Source organism: Branchiostoma floridae, chromosome 4, assembly GCF_000003815.2.
Source record: "Branchiostoma floridae strain S238N-H82 chromosome 4, Bfl_VNyyK, whole genome shotgun sequence".
Classification (NCBI taxonomy): Eukaryota; Metazoa; Chordata; class Leptocardii; order Amphioxiformes; family Branchiostomatidae; genus Branchiostoma; species Branchiostoma floridae.
Window position 1 is genome coordinate 31175893 of NC_049982.1, and position 18457 is coordinate 31194349.

The following is an 18457-nucleotide window of genomic DNA, read 5'->3' on the forward strand; positions in this document are numbered from 1 at the left end:
CGATAAAGGATTTATAGCCGTATAGAATGTCGCTGTAGTAATAACAGCTTCTCGGAAACTCGTGTATGACGGATATCGCCCTCGTGTTAATTAGCCGTGTCTCCGCACAATGATATCACCAGCCGGTACACAAGGACCCGACGGACCGATGGGAGAGATAAGGCCATGACTCACTGCAAGAGGAGCTGCGTTTGCGGTCCACAGATGCGTGCTGCCTAGTGCTCGTCAATACATACCAGACAGTTTTCGTTCGTTTCATACCCTTTGGTCAGAGTGCACCAACTTCGATGGCGAAGCCGCGCCTACACAACTGCACAGATCAACATTGGTGGTTTGAAGTTGAAGATGGCGAGGTTAACGCTAACATTGCTGGCATTGTCATTGACTATCGTATAGTTGTTGTGCAAGTAGACAAGTGGACCAAAGACGATACAGTCGCAATACAAGTAAGTATGCGTTTTTAAGCTATTTTTTTTTTCAAATCGTGCTTCGCAATTACTTGTATGTATTTGTTGTAAGAATGTATTTCTGTATGTGATGTAAAATTATTCTGAGAAAAAGCCATCCTTACGATGGGTTCTATTACGTAGAGTTAGTTGGTGAACTCCAGTTAACCTCTGGAGTAGATATTGACGAAGTGTTATTTTCACAGGCTGGAAAACGCCATCATGACCAGGATGCGGACGTGTACTTCGTCAAAGTCAAGAGATTCCTTGTGGGTGAGAACCTTTTCTGTCAGAAGTTTCGTGGATGTTTGACGGCTGATCAGTTTCGTGACAAGTAATATGATCTGGACGCGTTTGGACCATTCAGCAAGATACACCCGCGAAAAGGAAAAACACTGGAGCTCACGATCGTCGTGAAGGTGAGCTGCTATATATGAACCATTAAAGGCAACCTTAGCAATATTATGTAAGTCATGTTGTATTAAAACGCATTACATGCATTAAACGCATCTACATCAATATTTCGTAAATTGAGCCATTAAAGACGGCGCAGAATAGCCTGGGTACCATCCGTATTCTACCGGGGCTCCTTACACTCGCTACCCCTAAAAAATTAGCCTGGATATACCACACCCCAGCCCGATCTCAAAAATATTTGATTGGACATAAAGAAAACTTAACAAAATGGAAAGCTCGACAAAACGCCTAAACACTCAAAAAAACAGCCTGGATACCAGACCCAGGCCCGACTTCAGTATGAGGGTGTAGCTCGGGGCCGGCTGTAGAATTTCCGTGTGGGCACGTTGGCCCTAGAGCTCAGGAGTTGGGGTGTACAGGAATCCAGGCTAGTCAAAAACAGCTGGGGCCGAACATCTGCTTGAAGAATACTCAAGCGTAGCCATTTCTTGCCCTTCAAGCAGAGGTTAGGTGACTGTTTTTTAAACGTTTTTTTAGTCGTTTTTATCGGGCTTTCTATTTTGTATGGTATCTTATGTGTCAAAACCTAACAACCCCAATAAAAACGACTACAAAAACAAAACAGCCGGAACCTAACCTCTGCTTTGAGAGTAGCTATTTCTGGGATCGATGATCCTGCTGATATGGCTACACCACAGGCGTTCAAACAGAGGGTGCCATTCAGCTTGCCAGGCCAAAATCCGGACAGATAATTCACCCCGGTAAATTAACTCAGGCTACATCAGATGACCTACCCTAGTATAAAACAGCTGCCTACCCTAGCCTTTCTTTGTCATCTGCTGCCGCTGGCAAGGGACATAACTTTCGATCCGACATCTGAGTGATTAGAATATTGTAGAATCAAGGAAAAAGAGCATGATTAAACGTCATTCATCGCTCATCGGTCAGTTAGACTGTGCTTAGGAACATTGACCCCTCACCCTTAGGGTACATTTAAACTTGTGCGGGAAAAACGTTGTTTTTAAACTTTGATCCACCGTTGTGAAGTCGAAGACTTGTTATCTGACAAAATAAGTCGTACGCAAGCAAGACAAAAATAGAAAAAAAATGTATATATGTAGGAAGGGCGAAATTACCAAATTGTTTTACATCACTTTGTTTCTAGTTTTGATGTGTTGTTTTCGTTAGGGCGAGGTAACTGTTTTCAAATCGCCTGTCACTGTTCATAGTGTGAAGCCTGCAAATTTACATAATAATTGTATAGAAAACTGTGTCTAAATCACCGTGTAAGTGTTACATTTGGAGAGATGGATGTAAATAGTCCCCCTTTGACAAGTAAGTTGGTTCGCACCAATATCCACGCATATTTGATAACCTTTGATGTTTAAGGGAAAAAGTTGTTTTTTTTCAGTTTATAGAATATCACTTGTGATGCTTATGGAATTGGATACATAGTGCGTCTGGTACATAGTAGGGACGGGCTTGCTAGTAGGGGAGTGGTGAGAGATCAGTTTTGTGACTGTGTGAGTCATGTGTCATGGCAGAGAGCGGACACGTGTCTGTGGCTCTCCAGCAAGCATGCAGTCTATATGTGTGCGGGAGATGGGCCGTGTCTACACTCCTTTTTCCTCCATCATACATTTTTGTAGACTCTCGGTAGCAATTCCTAATAGCAAATTGGGGACCTTTCCCCTCTTACAAATATGTAACTCATATATATGGACTTGAATATGGGCATAACTGTGAACAAACCTTAAAGACTTTACAGGTACAGAGACAGATACCCATAGATGACTGAGAAGAAGCTAAGTGATTTTTCATAAGGTAAGCCCTTGAGGAAACGCAAGCTGTGCAAAGCTATTGACCCTTAAAAAGGTCATCCTCCTGATAGCCGCAAGTGGTCCTGGTCCTCGCCCCTGTCGTGTAGATCTTATCTACGTATCTATGTATAAAGAGGCTGCGTGGTTAATACAGGACACGGTTTTATCTGTCATACCGGATAATGGGTTATATTGCCGTCCAGCTGATAGGGAAATATGGGCACTAAAGTATACGATGTTAACAGAAGACCAACGTAAAATGGCGGCGCCAAAACAGGCTTTGTGACCGACGTCGGACACAGTTTCACAATAAAGGCCAGTAATGGTAGGGTCCCTAAGCTAACGAAAGTGGCAGAGTGACATTTAGGAAGGTACACAAAATGTTTGAAGCCTTGCGACCCCTTGAATACAGACAATTGATCACTTTTTATGGACCATTCTTTTATCTAAAATAGCTACTTTTGTACATGGGCAAATTACTAAAGAATGAACCACAATTAATTATGGAAACGTGTTGGCCGGCAGTTGTGATGACGTTTGTACACAATCTACTCAAAAAGTCATCCTAAAACATTACCTGTTCCCATGGTCGAACTCACGTCGTCCCTTACCAGCGCACAATTAGAAGGGTCCTCAGAGGAATTCAAGAACTCGTTTGCTACAATATTCCCCCTTTAAAAAGCTTCAAGTAGTGGTAAATTTGACCAAACAAATTTGATTCAAGGTAAATAATTTATTCTCTGAGGAACTATAACACTCTCTTGTGGAGTGGAATGCCCCTTGAGACCAAAGTAAAGGCTCACGCCATAACATTTCCGTCTACTTAATAATTTCTTCAGTCTTCTAACCCCTTGATTTCAAAAGCTTTTATTTTTCATAACTATTTATATATGTATGTGATACATTTCTATTAAACACCTTGAAATATTCATTAGACAGTCGGCTCCCGACAAGTCTATGTGTTATGGCGTCATAACCAATATGAAAACGGGTCTTCTGATTGGTCGACGTCGTCTGGCTATATATCGTGATATTAGATACAACATCATATATTACCTTTTGTGCTTTAACAGTGACTAATAATCCGTTCTATTATACGCAATAGGTAATGTTGGGGCGGCAACATCTTTGGTTGCTTCAACGTCCACCGCTACCACCTCCAAGACAACACCGAAGGCTCCCAGGTCCACCTCGGTCCGATCCAAGTCAACACTGACGGCTTCCAAATCCATCAACAGTGACGTCGACAGCGGGGACGGATTTGAGCGTCAAAAGAGGTATTTTCCGCACACCTGACAATATCTTTATACTAGAGAGTGGCATTATATACTTCAATCGTGGCTTTCATTTTCATCCCCATCAATAGTTTGGATGAATTTTTGTTTCTTTGACACAGGGCCCAATACCTCATTACCACATCCCGCACTGACACCTTTCAATCAATCAGTCAAGCTTTATTTTTGTACACATGTACAATTGACTAGAATGACTGACTGACAATTGTTAACCATAAACCCCTATTGATTTTTAATCAAAACAAGATACTCAATACGAAATAGAGAGCCCCATAAAAACGACTAAAAAAAGTTTAAGAAAATGAGCCTAACCTCTGCTTAGAGAGTAGTGAAGTGCGGAAACCTTGGTGTTGGTGCGTGCCGTCACGCCTGTCATGCCAGAACGATAGACAGCGCTAATTTCCAAGCCGATCTTATGGTGGTTTCAGATAGTATCGCAAGCTTGGGGAAGAAGTTTAGTCGGAAGAGGAGTTTCATTGGCCACCGCGAAGTTCAAGTTCTGTCTACATTTTTATACGCCGATTTCTGTCCGTCTAAAGTGACAAGCGCAAGCGTGGGTAAGATTTAGTCTCCAAGCCTGAAGAGATAGTATCAAAGCTGGCAAAGGAGTATAGCCGGCCAAAGGGAGTCAAACTGGCACCTGGTGCCGTTATACTAAGTCCCTTGCCAGCTTTGATTCTATTTCTAAGGCACCGTAGGGTCTGATTGGAGACTAGGTAAGATTGGGGACGGAGTTTAGCTGGTAGAGGAGTTTCATTGGCCACCGCGAAGAATCCAAGGCAATACGATCGGTAAAGATTCCAAGTTGCAAACAAGAAAACCTGACACAAGAAGTGCTTAGTTAAGCACACTTTTTATTGCGAAATATACATATACATAACAACTAGACAATATAAAGCGTTATTTGTGCACAACTCACCTACCGACCTAGTCGATACGTTGTCTTCGTCTATTCCAGCGATCTCTGGGGAAAGCCCCCGCTGTGAACTGGCGCGGCTCGCCGCGTTTGTCCCAGATTCTGGCTCGGAAAGGTTGTAAAACTATCATCCCAGTCAGATTTCACGTAGGAGTAACCCGTAGCAGATAATTGACGATAATTTCCTTGGCTGTACTGAAGTGCGGACCCCGTGGTGTTGGCGCGTGCCCTCACGCCCCCCTCATTAGCACGCATTAAAAACGGCTCACTTTCACCAAGTACTTCACTTCACTTACTGCGCTCTAATTCATGGGATCATTGTCTCCGCATCAGAATCATAAACAATGACTCAAGTACCTAAAGACAACCTAAGCATTGTCAGAGAATTAAAACTGGATAATTTTTTTTACGTGATATTGACATTTAGTTCACTATATTAGCACATTTAACGTCTAGGGGGTTGTGATTATGTATTCATAACAATAATGGTCCCGATGTCTCAGCGCCCACGTTCCTCAACAGATCGTTGTTGTGCCGAAATTCAGCCGCTCAGTTTCACACATCCTTTGAAACTAGCCTTACGAAGCTTAAGTCAGATAATTCAAATTCACTGTCAGTTACAAAAGATGCATTTTTTCCCTTCAATTTTCAGAACAACGCCCATTCCAGACAAGGAACTGGTGATTCGACTCTTCATGGCGAGGAGACATGTGACTGCGGAGGCGCTTGCAACTGCCACACTTCCACGTCAAACAAAGAGGAGAACTGTTATCTTCCAGTGGGTCGCATCAAAGATGCCATTTGATCAAAACGTGCGTTCGCTGACGATGTGCCGTCTTGAGTGCCGTTTAAAAGGAATTGGAACCGTTTGCATGGACCGAGACCGCGCGCAGCAAGATTCTCCAACACGTCACCTGCACGCTTGAATCCTCCCCACTGCGACTGATGCTCCGTTCTCGAGCACTGTCCAAAACCGTCCCCATTGCAACCTTTATATTACGACAAGTACATGTGATTGCGGTTTGACTACATTCGTCCACGAACAATAGATTCAATTGCTTATTCATATTGCGCTAGGGTACTGCCATATGATTTTTGTAATTTGTAATTTGTAATACAATGTGTAATCCCAAATGTCGGGAAGTTGTGATGCCACATATGTTGCCAGTAGTCTCTGATTGTTCTTTCTTTCGTGTTTTTGCTTCACTGCTGAGTTTATACCGCAAACGTTTGCGCATCGAATTGTATCGAGCACAAGCTGAATTTGAATTAGTTGATAAGGGCCATGTAGATTTAGAACTTGTAATTAGAGCTATCAGTAACAAACGAATAGCTTGAATTACATTGCTGACGAATGCTCAACAAGGGCATGGCATTGCTGAAAATACAACCGATGATTAGCCATGACAAGTATAATCAAGCTAAATATGAACTGTAAAGGGTCCATCCCTTTACCTCTATACATTGCACCATTTGTATTGTAACCAGTAGTTCTACGTCTTCAGTTGTATAGTTTTCCCTTTTCCCTTGCCAATCAATACACCTAATTGCAATGGACTAAGAGTGCGTAATTTGCGTATGTATGTGTGAGTGTGATTGCATGCTCATTATATTTGCATACTTATATTTAAAATTTATCCCAGCTACTGGCAGGTCGATCGAGCAAACCTACTGACATGCCCCAGCCACAGGGAGGGCGATCGCCCCCAAGTACTGAAAGGTTGATCGCCCCGAGCTACCGTCAGGGCGATCGCCCCTAACTACTAGCAGGGCGATCGCCCCCAACTATCAGCAGGGTGATCGCCCCTAAGTACTGACAGGGCGATCGCCCCCAAGTACTGACAGGGCGATCGCCCCCAACTACAGGCAGGGCGACCACCGAAAGCTACCAACAGGGCGATCGCCCCGGACTACAGGCAGGGCGATCGCCCCCAAGTATCCTTCACTTTTGTGAAATCAAGACGACACGACTGGACAATTCAGACTTTGTACGGGGCAATCGCCCCCACAAGTCACTATTCCCAGGACTTGAGTGTCTTGAAAAGTTGCATTCTAATCCAATATGGCTTGATTTTCAAAAAATTTCGCACTGCGTTTTCTGATTATCAAGTCGAAAAAAAGGAATAAAATGGATTTTCCTTTATTATTTTGGATTCTGTTTATAGCAAAGAACAACCTCGTTCCTTTGCCGAATAATAGGAGAGTTCAACTTATCATATAACGCATTATACTTTTCAATGGTTTTGAAAATATGGTCCTCATTCGCATTTATATATTAGCTGAAAATCACTTCTCACAAATAACGTTATTGCCGTAGCGACGATGGTCTCTGAATAGAGGTGAACATAAGAACATTGAAAGTGGGAAATGAACGGAAGATCCTGTCTTGAAGATTTTTTTTTTTGCTGATTCCGCCGCCTAATCATAAAAAAATTCTACTCTGGCTGGAATTTCATCGACCCTGCCCAACACTGGCTGCCTTTTTGAATACTGCGTTCTTGGTTGGAATGTCAGTGTCCCTGCCCAACAATGCCTCCCTCGCTGGAATTCCATCAATCTGTGGTCGACTGTCCAAGTTTTCAGGTCGAATGCCTAAACCCTAACCCCACCCCCTAGGAAGTCTGATTGACCCACTTTCTACCAGCGGTTGGAATACCAGCGTCCCAAACCAACACTGGCTTCCAGCTTAGAATTCCAAACATTCCTGTGGACATATTTCTGTGCAATGCCTAGTATTACTGCAGACTGCACACCATGATGTACCTTTAAGCTCGCCCCTACGGCGCCACCAAAAACAACATTCCCAAGCATACAAACACACATGCACCAGAAAACATGACCTTATTGGTGAAAGTAATAAATACCTCGGTAACTGATGTTGAAGCCGTGTGTGATCTGTAGCCCATTCGAGCTGAATTCGAGGAATGCTTCATGGGCGTTGTTGGTGATGTCCAGAGACGATTCGACAGATCCTGACAGAATTTTGACGCTGCGTCCGTATGGACAGAAGTCGAATATCTCCAGGAAGCCGTTTGGCCCCATTTGAAAGTCTTCAACCGTGAACTTGATGACCATACCGGTTGGGACAGTGATCTTCCATTCACAGTCAAGGTCTGCCGGGATGTTCAGATGTTGTCCATACCCTGGTGATGAGATGTGGCCAAAACTTCCGCTTACCTTTCCACCACATCGTACTGAAAGATGAAGAGGACAATTCCAATGACATTTGCAACTTTTTCATGTTTGAACGAAAATTTTTCATCTTTCTTTATTTCTTGCCAAAGCTAATTATCACTGTTTTCAATTATTCCTGTATTCCTGTTGGAAATGAATACTTTCAAGACCTACAATTAGGTGCCTCCATTTCTGGTTACCTTTTTTTTCCATACTCGGTTCTTCAACTCCGTTCGCATCGCCAGCTTTTGCGTTAACTTCAAAATGACACTAGGTACAAACAAGTGGTGTGTTTTTTGGGAAAAAATGTGTTTTGGTCCTAGCGTTACGTCCGCATATTCTTCCGCTTTGAATGTAAACCTGAAGTGTCACCTCGATTAATTTAATTCAAATTTGCGCCATGGACTTTTAAAAGGCTGCAGTACTAGAATTTTCTTTATAATCGGCTCGAATATACGCAAAGTATCACTCTTGTAAAACGTCAGTCATTCTTGCCGACAAACCTCTCATATATTTTAGGATAAGCAAACATATCCAATTTCGCACACTTATTTTTACCTAAAATCATTTTTCCTCCAAGTTAGAAAAATGAAGAAGCAAAACTCAGTCGGTCTTGTAGCTGAAGGAATATCTTCTCACACTCGATACACAGATATTTTTCTTCAGAATAATTCCATTGAAGAGGCGGTCGGTAGATTTGAGGGTGTTCAGACTCCAATTAAAATCCGAATAAACTTGGGTTTCCCCACTATAGGGCTGACTATAACTTTGGCTGCCAAGTCATTTTAGATCTTATTGTAGTATAAAAAAATGCTGAGGATATTCAATTTATCACAAACTAGTACGTTTGACAAATCAATTAGGATTAGAATTACGATATGAACACCTTTATTGCTAACCATAATGGTAACAAGTCGTCCAATGTTTATCAGGAAAGACAAAGAGCATACCTGTAGTGTGAGGTTCCATCTCACATAAGCTCTCATCGCCTAAAACAAAGAAAAGATGTGCAAAATTATATTTTACTGTCTTGCCAGATAATTATAGTATTGAGACGTCTAGTATAATGATGTCAAAATGTCAGATATGTCTTTAAACAATAGAAATAGGGGTTACTTGCCTATCTGACAAACGTAGAATGCAGTTTCATCGCAGTCCTTTACGCTCCATTCTCCAGCTGGCGTTGTTGTGACGCAGCCCTCCCCCGACGGTTCTCCCGGTGCCCAGCTGCTGTATGACGTTTCACTCGGGGTACCATCAGACCATGACCAGAAGTCCTATAAGAACATGTACAGATGCTAGTCTCAATATGTCAGTGCAAACCACGAAGGTACTAGGTACATGTACATACATTTTTTCGTCATTTCTGCAAGCTAGGCCACTGTATGCATCATAATTAATATCCGTTAGTGTCCTCTCCAATCAAACTTTAAGTTACATATTTTCTGATTATGAAGTTCGTGTCATTTTGCTTAATTTAATTGGGTGTTATTAGTGATAGGAATGAGTTAGGTTGATCACTCATCTTCTGAGTTGCAATGATCTAAGGTGAAATGTTTTGACAGCTGTTGGAGGCAATATTTTTGAATTTAACAACTCAACAGTACAATGACAGATCAATTGCGATATCTTCCCTTATCAGTTAAAGAATAGAATCAGTTAAAGAGTACACACCTCATACATCTTCAAACCAATCCAGAAGCTGCCATCAGCAGATGCCTCTCCTGCCACACTCATCAACCGATCATTGAACTCCTTTGTTGTGGGCTGAGCAAGACGTCCTCCACCGAACTGATCACAGGCGACTTTAGCCTCTTCAAACGTCGTTTCTATCAGGAAAGCTGAGAGGAAAGCTCCGCCGTATGGTTGGTACCCGACAGTCGCAAGATCCACTGCAGCTGTACGTGTTGAAAGAATTACAATTTTAACTCTTTGCGTTGTCTACAACAAAGTACGACGACATTTTGCTATAGAGAAGAAGTTGGCATTCGTCTGTCTCGGAAGACAATGGTAGGCAGACAGGGTGGGTTAGGCGCCCCGTACGTCTGCCTGGCCTGTACGTGACTTTTAAAGGTGAAGGAGAGGTGGGCACTTCCTTCTCCACCCTCTCGCCCACTGGCGCACTAAGTCCTACAGGGGCAACTGTGTGCAACGTGTAAAACGCCCCCAGCAGATGTAGGTTTGTTGTTCGGAGTATCCGTCTGCCAGGAGGACTTTTTGTTTTACACAAAACTGCATCATTGGATGGTTTAACTTACTAGTTGCAAACAAGATGGTATTATACATCTTATCTGAAGATGTATCTCAAAATACCTCTAAGGTGTAAAGGCACGGTAGCATTCGTCGTAAGTCATCATACAATGTTGATGCCGTGGAATGTTCATACCGCCTGACAGAACCAGTCTACCGAAAGAATCTGATAAAACAGCTTTTTCCATAAGAGGACAGCTAAAACCGTTAGGAAGAATGCACTACTATCACAAGATTCAACAATTTCATTAAATTTGCGATCGTACAAAGATCGTACTATGTATGTGACCGGGCCCCAATGACAAAAACGATCTATCACTGTGCTTAGTAAACATGAGTTTGGAGACCCCATACCTCCATGAAATATTGTAATTATGCAAATGACTTTCACATCTGCATAATTCATGTCTGGTTATACGTACACCTTTAAGTAACTTACACAGTTTACAGTCCAATCATTTACTGCTTGTACTTGTACACCAGGGGGCCCCAAAATCGACCTTGACCTTCGTCTTTCCAACACCTACCCACAGACCAAATATCATTACAATCCATTCAGAGGTTCTAGAATTATGCTGACCACAAATATGCGGAAGCACAGGCAGATACACAGCTCAGACAAACACATGGACACACCAAAAACTATACCTCATTTTTTTCATGTTACACAAAATATCATTTCTTATCGACTCAACAGATTAAAGACAGATGCACTAACAAAACACAACATAGGGTGTACGTGAATATCCATCCATAACATGGTATATGCAGCGAGTGATAACAAATGCGGGTACAACCTACTTTGGACCTGACAGAAGAACTTTGCTGTCGCCTCACAAGGTTCATCTTTCCAATTGCCGTCTAAGCGTAGTACTGCGCAGCTGTTTGATGTCGACGGCATGCCTGCTCCCCATCCTCTGAACCCGCAGAGCAGATTCCCGTCCCTCCACGCCCACGACTCGTTCTGATTGGACAGCCCGATCCAGTAGTCACTTTGAGTGTCCTCGCGAATCGCCGTGTCGGTCAGGAACTGGTTGGTGTGGCGATGACGTGGCATTGCCAGCGTACCGCCATCTTCTTGGCATGTTGCCTGTGCGTCCGCGTGGGTCATCGGGGTCTCGTTGGGCTTGTAGCAGATACCCCCGTGGACGACGTAACCAGCAGGGCATCCTTAAAGTTCAATATCAATATCTATGATTCATTTGTGTTATTCCGACAACTGTCATCTTCGCATTCTGACAAAGTGAAAATGGCAATAAAGAGGTTAGCAATTCTTAATACGTATGTGCGGCGAAATCATTTGTCGGTCATACGGCAAAGGCCCATGAGGTATCCGGCGGGACATCTAGGAAAAATCTAATTACCAACCAATTAGTTTCATGTAAAGTACTACATTTTTAGCTTTTAACAGTGATCAATAAGGCCAAAATTCACTTAAGAGCTCTCAAACACATTACTTTTCGAGGAAAGGGAGATATATAACCCGGCAGATTAAATGTTAATGAAAGTTACCTACCCAAGCCTGGAAACACCTCCACCTCACACACCGACAGCACGTCTGTGTCCGACCTCTCAGGCAGCTGGATTCGGACGTGTCTACCGACGATGGGGCGCCTACAGTCTACCGTGATGCTCTGTCCGTTGGCTGGCTTTTGGTCATACGGGGTCCCGCAGATTTCACTTGATTCCCACGACTGCCATTCTCCTTTTATTCGAACTTCAAAATTCTGGAGAAGGCGTCCTTAAAGAAAGATACGACTAGATGAAAACAAGCACAAAAGTTTCTAATCCCAACAGGATAAAAAGGCCCAAACCCCCTGTAACACCCAGCTCAAAAATGTCAACATTTGCAAAGAAAAAGGCATTTTACTTTGCTCTGAAAAGGCTAGCCAAATAAAAATGGACCCACAGGACAAGAGTATAATGGAATATCTTATACTTGGCGCAATCGGCAGCGCGTTGGTCTCAGACCCAAGAGGTCCTGAGTTCGAATCCGACTGCCGTGTCACCGATCTTGTGCCCTTTGGAAAGGCACTTTACGGTACACGTCTGGTCATGTACACGACTTTCCTCACTTAATTCAGGTGTAAATGAGTATCTAGCTGCGGCTAGTGGCAGTGACAGGCCTTTGTGGCAGTGACAGACCATAGGGGCATGCTCGGGAATGACGCGCTTACCATGACAGGGGTGGGAGGAACCCCTTGCATCCTTGATCGGAATTCCTCCTAGGAGACGGAAACTCCAAACAACAAACCTGCACTGATCTGCTGGGGCCATCTTACACGTTTCAAATACTTGCCCCTGTAGCACGTAATGCGCCAGTGGACGAGAGGGTGGAGAAGGAAGTGCACACCCCAGGCAGACGGGTCGCCTTAAACACACTCCGTCTGCTTACCATAATGTCTTCCGAGACAGACGGATGCCAACAACAACAACAACTTACCACAACAGTCCCCGCGGTTGAGAACTCGCACGGTTGAAACTGGCCAGTCTCTCCCGAGGTCAACTTGCCACCACGGGCCGGTCTCAGCGTTGGTCAAGGTACACTGTCCCTCAGGCACGGACGTCCCCTTCTCTCCGTCCACGGCCAGGTCAGCATTATTGGACCCATCGGTGCTGCTTTGCGAGGCGGGTTTTCCACGGGCAACGTTCTCCACTGTATGGTGATAATAAAATGTCATATGATTTTGTTTGTAGAACGTCAACTGCGAAATACTCCACTAGCTATGGGAGAAAGAAATCATTTCTTCCTAAGCGCCATGTTCTTACAACACGGCAAGGGTACAGGTACTGTAATATTTGAAATGAATGTAGAATTTTCATGATCATATCACATGCATAGACAAAGAAATGCAATGGAGAGAGAGTTGATATAATTTTCATCAAAAGGTGACTACTTTTTAAAGGTAAACACACGTACCTCTAAATTTTACCTTTAAAAAGTAGTCACTACCCGATGAAAATTATATTAACTGTCACATACATGACTAATAAATCTCATCAACAATGAAGAGAGATTATTGGACAAAAAGCGCAAAAACAAACAGTGATTGCTATCCCGTGACCCTCTCACAATATTTACCAATGAGGCAGAACACCAATATATTCTGATTTCTAGCTTAAATGATATAAACATTAAGGTGTCCTAATCCTATTCATGAACCATTCAGATCATACGAACTCACCATCCCATACACATTAGTCAGCAGTCTTATGTGTTATAACTGTACTGTTCTTTATTCGAATTTATATAGCCGGTATAACCGCCGGCCTTCGGCGTAACACACAGCGATTTTTATGCGTTAGAGCACCACGACGCTAGTAGAAATTTCGACAATGTTCCCTCCATTGTGGAAGATATGACGGTTGGCTACGAACTGACCATTTCAAACTAGGTAGGTGTCCTCAAAGTCTTACTAAACAATGAACAAGAAATTTTCTTTTATACCGAATCCGAAGCACACTGTCTGTTCAATCCAAGATTCCACATTAAAAAACTAAATTTTCGAAGAAACGGTCTACTACTATAACCTAGACTCTGACCTAACTGAGTTGGACAGGATACCAGGTGTTCCCAGCTTTGCGTACCTGGGAGAAGATGATGGCCCTCCAACAACCATTGAGATACAGAACGCTCTTAAGAAATTGAAGAACCACAAATCTCCTGGAGTAGATGGGATAGCCAATGAACAGTTGAAGTATGGTGCGTCAGGACTAATCAAAGCTCTGGAAGTTCTTTTTGCCAAGGTTTGGTTTGGTGAAGCCATTCCCGAGGACTGGTCCAAAGGCATCATCATTGTGCTACCCAAGAAGGGGGATACTACATATTGCGGCAACAACAGGGGAATAACACTCCGATCCACAGCATCAAAACTCTTTCAGATCATCATCCTGGAACGCATCAACCTGGGGTTGGAAAGATTACTAAGGGAAAATCAATGTGGCTTCAGGAAGAACAGATCTTGCATCGATCAGATTTATTCCCTACAGACAATCATCCATAAGAGTATTGAGTTCAACATCCCCTTGTATATAAACTTCATTGACTTTAAGGCTGCATTTGACAGCATCAAAAGGCAATTCATCTGGAAAGCTTTCTCCTTTTACGGGCTGCCTATGAAGTACATCAGAGTCCTGCAAGCCTTTTTCTACAATACTGTGAGCGCCGTAAGAGTGAATGGGGAGCAGTCAAGCTGGTTTAATGTCGAATCTGGTACTGGTCAGGGTGACATACAAGGCCCTCCAGTTTTCAATGTCTGCATTAATCTGGCAGCGTACCTTACTGAACAGAGGAAACGTAACTATAACAGTATAAGCCGTTTAATTGCACTTCTTATTTGCCAGAACATTTTGTGCAATTATCCGAATGGTGCAACAAAGTGAACTTATTTAGCTAGACCACATCACTACGGGACTTTGGGATTCCGTGCAATCAACAGACGTAAGCAGTTATCCGTTTTACAATTAACTGGTTTCTACGGTACAAGTTTTGAATACTATTAGGCTAGAAACAGTATCATCATAATTTCAATACCTAAACTCACCTGTACATGATACATGGACGTTTGGCGATGCTCTCCAAACACCATGGTATCGGATGAAGAAAGATCCAGTAATTTCGTCAGCGTTAAAGTGGTCACTCTTCACGAACATGGTGTACCCTTCCGTTGCACCTACAGTCTTACCAATAACCCATTTGTCAGGGATGTGGTACAGGCGCCAGTCGCTGGTGTCGCTGCGGTACACCGGATGTCCGTCAGCGTGTAGGTTGTCATTTGAGTGGCGTGGTTGGGAGGATAGTTGTTGGAGATGCGGACAATAGGGCATCCTAAAATCAGGGGTAAGGGGTTGTGAAAAATTGGTTGCAACTTCTCTGGTCATGTCTTAATATCTCTCTCTCTCTCTCTCTCTCTCTCTCTTTATCTCTCACTCTCTCTTTCTCGCTCTTTCCCTCTATCTCTCTCTAACTCCCACTCTTTCTCTCTCTCCCCCCTCTCTCTCAATCTCTCTCTCTCTCTCTCTCTCTCTCTCTCTCTCGCAACAACCTTAAACATTTCCATAGAACAAATTTCTTAATCGGAATACAACTTTAGGCTGCTAGGCAGTATAAAGGCACAGTAAGAAAACGTTGTTTTTTTTATTTCCCGATACCTCTATTTGGAAGGAGAAAAAATGGAACGGGTTTAGATCGATGTACCCCACTTACCGTCCAGCGTGGTCACTGCGAGCAGAAGAAACAGTAGAATTGTCACCATGATGGGTCTGAACTACGCTGCCATGATGTGCTGGAATTTCATTTTTTTTTCTTTAATGGGCGATTCATATATAAGAGTTTGGATAATTCAATCAACAACAAAAAAACAGTTTAACAATATTGCACAACAAAACAAGAAATTAATCATAATCTTATACCTGCGTGAAACACTTCAAACATCACATACTCTACTCCTCTTTACACCCTAGCACAGAAAATCCAAGGGGATAAAAAAAAAACCTGTAAAAAAGTCCTAGGGAGCAAACATTTTGAAAAAAAGCCGGTGGGAATGACCCCTGCAACATTATGTAAATGTATTATAGTATATAGTAATACATGTGCCTAGGTGATTGAGTAAAGGTAGCAAGGCTAAAATATTTTACATGGTAAGAAAGTGGTAGTGTAAATATATAGGGATACATGTGTGTAGGTTAGTCACAGTGTAACTAGTAAACTGTGCAATGTCCTGTATTTTATTTTTTACTTGTGAATAAAAACGTGGGGGAAAATCACCTATTTTACTCTCAAACCATATCCCGGGTTTCCTTACTTCGTCACCAGAAACACTGAGACCAAGGCGATGATTCTATTCCAGCTACATGTTGAATACAAAGAAGTCTCTTATTAGCACAATCCATTATTTCATTTATCCAAATCACATACGTTGCAAATATCTTTCTTCAGCAAGTCATTGCAGCCTTTCGTCCTTAATTTTCCAAATTTTGTTAAAATATGTGCCTGATGATCGTCATATTTAGATAAACTATGAGTGACACCACTATGAATATGGTATCATTTACCATAAACGCGAAATAAATATAGTTTTTCTCATTTTGACATTTACAATGCAAATTAAGTCACCATTTGCAAGCAGTATTCATATCGATGTTCCACTCGAAGCAAGTTATATATATTGAGCATAGAGTTTCTGTCATTTAGATGATATAGATAATATAAGGAATTAAATATAGGTTTCTTCATTAATTATTTAAATAATCTTATTTGCATGTTGAAAATAACCATAAGTTGGCTTTGTTATAATTTACCTACGGAGCAAAAATAATGAAACTTCATTTATATCAAATTTGTTACTTTTTTTCTGAGATTTCTACCACTCTAAAATAGTGGCCATAGCTTTTCAAGTACGAAGGAATATAAAAAGTAGAAGTTCCGCCGCAATACCACTGAAAGGCACTTGGGGAGTCAAAATCCAATTATTTCGAGGTTTCATCAAGACCTACCCGCATGCCTTATATCAATACAATTCATTCATATCCTTTCGAGTTACTGCGTTGACTGATGGACAGACAAACACTGCAAATGGCACAACCTTCTTGGCGAAGGTAATTAGCATAACACCATCTTGGATTACCATAGAAACTTACTGGTAAACACGGTTACAGATTAGGCGAAAAAAGTTTTTAGTACCACAAGTAGTATTTAATTTGTTATATCAATAACAATATCTATATGATAATAATTTGTTATATGTCACTGGCATAAAGACTATGTAAAACTAGTAGAATTTTTTTGCCTGTTTCAGCCGACCACGATCTAGATAAACAACCCCCCTTTACCACCGCCCCCCCCCCCCACACACACACACAGACAACACACACGCCTCCAAAATGGCACCCCCAAAACCCACAGAGCAGTCAGCGATTTTCGCTACTCGGTGGCAATCAGCAAGAAGAGGAAGAGTAAGTCGATTAAGTTTTACTATAGTTGGTGTACTCTTTAGTGGTAGGAATAAAGTGTCTTAACACTAAACTGACAACCACCATTTTTATCTGAATCTATGACGTAAAGAAATGCCCGTACGTGTGATCATTTTTATCACTAACTGCCGAAAGTAAAGTGACAAAAAGAAAAAAACGTTTGTCTCCCATGGTCCCAGTACGAAACACCTACCCACATACAAGTATCAAGACAATCCATACAGGCATTATGGAGTTAGCCTGCTCAAAGACGGACACGCAGAGATATACAAACAAACGCTGATACAAATATTAACCTTCTTTACAAAGGATATTATATTGTTGGTCATATCTGCATAATGCTGTACACAGTGTTGACATTTGCAGCTAAATCATTTTCGACAATGAAAGAAGCATCCTGCAAATTTATAAACTTGAAGTTACGAGAGGTTTCCAATGTGAGTTATTTGACATTTTGAGACGAATATAACTTGGTAACCACCACGCAATCTCCACCGGAGATTGTGTGCCCGTAGCTATGCTATGACGTACAAATGGGAAATCCCGAACAAAATGGGCGTGGTTGTTTTGCTCTTTGGCAACTGAAAAGAAACTAACGACATTGAACTTCCGTAATTTATTGTCTGTAAGAACCATACAAACATACCCAGAATTTTTGTCGATCAAACACTTAACGTTTCGTATTTGAAGTCCTAGTCATGAGTGATAAGAGGAACGCTAGTGCTTAACAAGAATTCGGAGACCTCATATCCCCAATAGTCAGATTATGTAAATAACTTCTACATCTGCATAATCTATGCTTGGTAATGTACACCTTTAGATAAATTAAAACGGTCACAATGTTGATTTTCCAATAATTTGCCACTTAGGAGACTCATGCCACTTTTACAATAATTATGCAAATTATGGACGTATTTGCATGATTGGTATCTGCTTATGTTCCACTTACCGCCAACAACATATATAACAAGTATTTGAGTCCTACAATGAAAAACACTACAAATGAAAAATGTTCTTATTAAATATGAAAATCATATGCAAGTTTGCCTAGTTTGCACTTTATGATGTATATCTCTGTCTAAGCTACCCACATACCAAGTATCATGTAAATTTGTCGTTCCTTTGTTCAGTTATCCTCCAAAGAAGACTTTGACAAAAACACCGCTG

At 42.0% G+C, this 18457-nt stretch overlaps 1 protein-coding gene and 1 long non-coding RNA gene across 2 annotated transcripts; one reads left to right on the top strand and one right to left on the bottom strand.

Annotated features, from left to right (window-relative positions):
- The first annotated feature begins 258 nt into the window (after nt 1-258).
- LOC118414873 lies at nt 259-6266 on the top strand. Its single transcript, XR_004831029.1, has 4 exons — nt 259-446; nt 653-865; nt 3789-3960; nt 5547-6266. It is a non-coding gene; the product is annotated as an uncharacterized LOC118414873 (long non-coding RNA).
- Nucleotides 6267-7735: 1469 nt separating this feature from the next.
- Nucleotides 7736-15067, bottom strand: LOC118413777. Its single transcript, XM_035817309.1, has 8 exons — nt 14863-15067; nt 12762-12974; nt 11835-12059; nt 11120-11488; nt 9743-9966; nt 9189-9345; nt 9019-9057; nt 7736-8088 (listed from the first exon to the last, which is right to left on the bottom strand). The coding sequence occupies exons 1-8, from the start codon at nt 14969-14971 to the stop codon at nt 7736-7738; spliced, it is 1689 nt and encodes a 562-aa protein (XP_035673202.1). The 5' UTR covers nt 14972-15067.
- Nucleotides 15068-18457: the final 3390 nt, after the last annotated feature.

What these genes read in the sequence shown, in the direction of transcription:
- LOC118413777 (XM_035817309.1), bottom strand. Translation starts at nt 14,971, where the DNA reads ATGTTCGTGAAGAGTGACCACTTTAACGCTGACGAAATTACTGGATCT. An exon ending in CGTCCATGTATCATGTACAG is followed by an intron (nt 12,975 to 14,862) that starts GTGAGTTTAGGT and finishes ATCACCATACAG; the next exon opens with TGGAGAACGTTGCCCGTGGA. An exon ending in GGAGGTGTTTCCAGGCTTGG is followed by an intron (nt 11,489 to 11,834) that starts GTAGGTAACTTT and finishes TTGAACTTTAAG; the next exon opens with GATGCCCTGCTGGTTACGTC.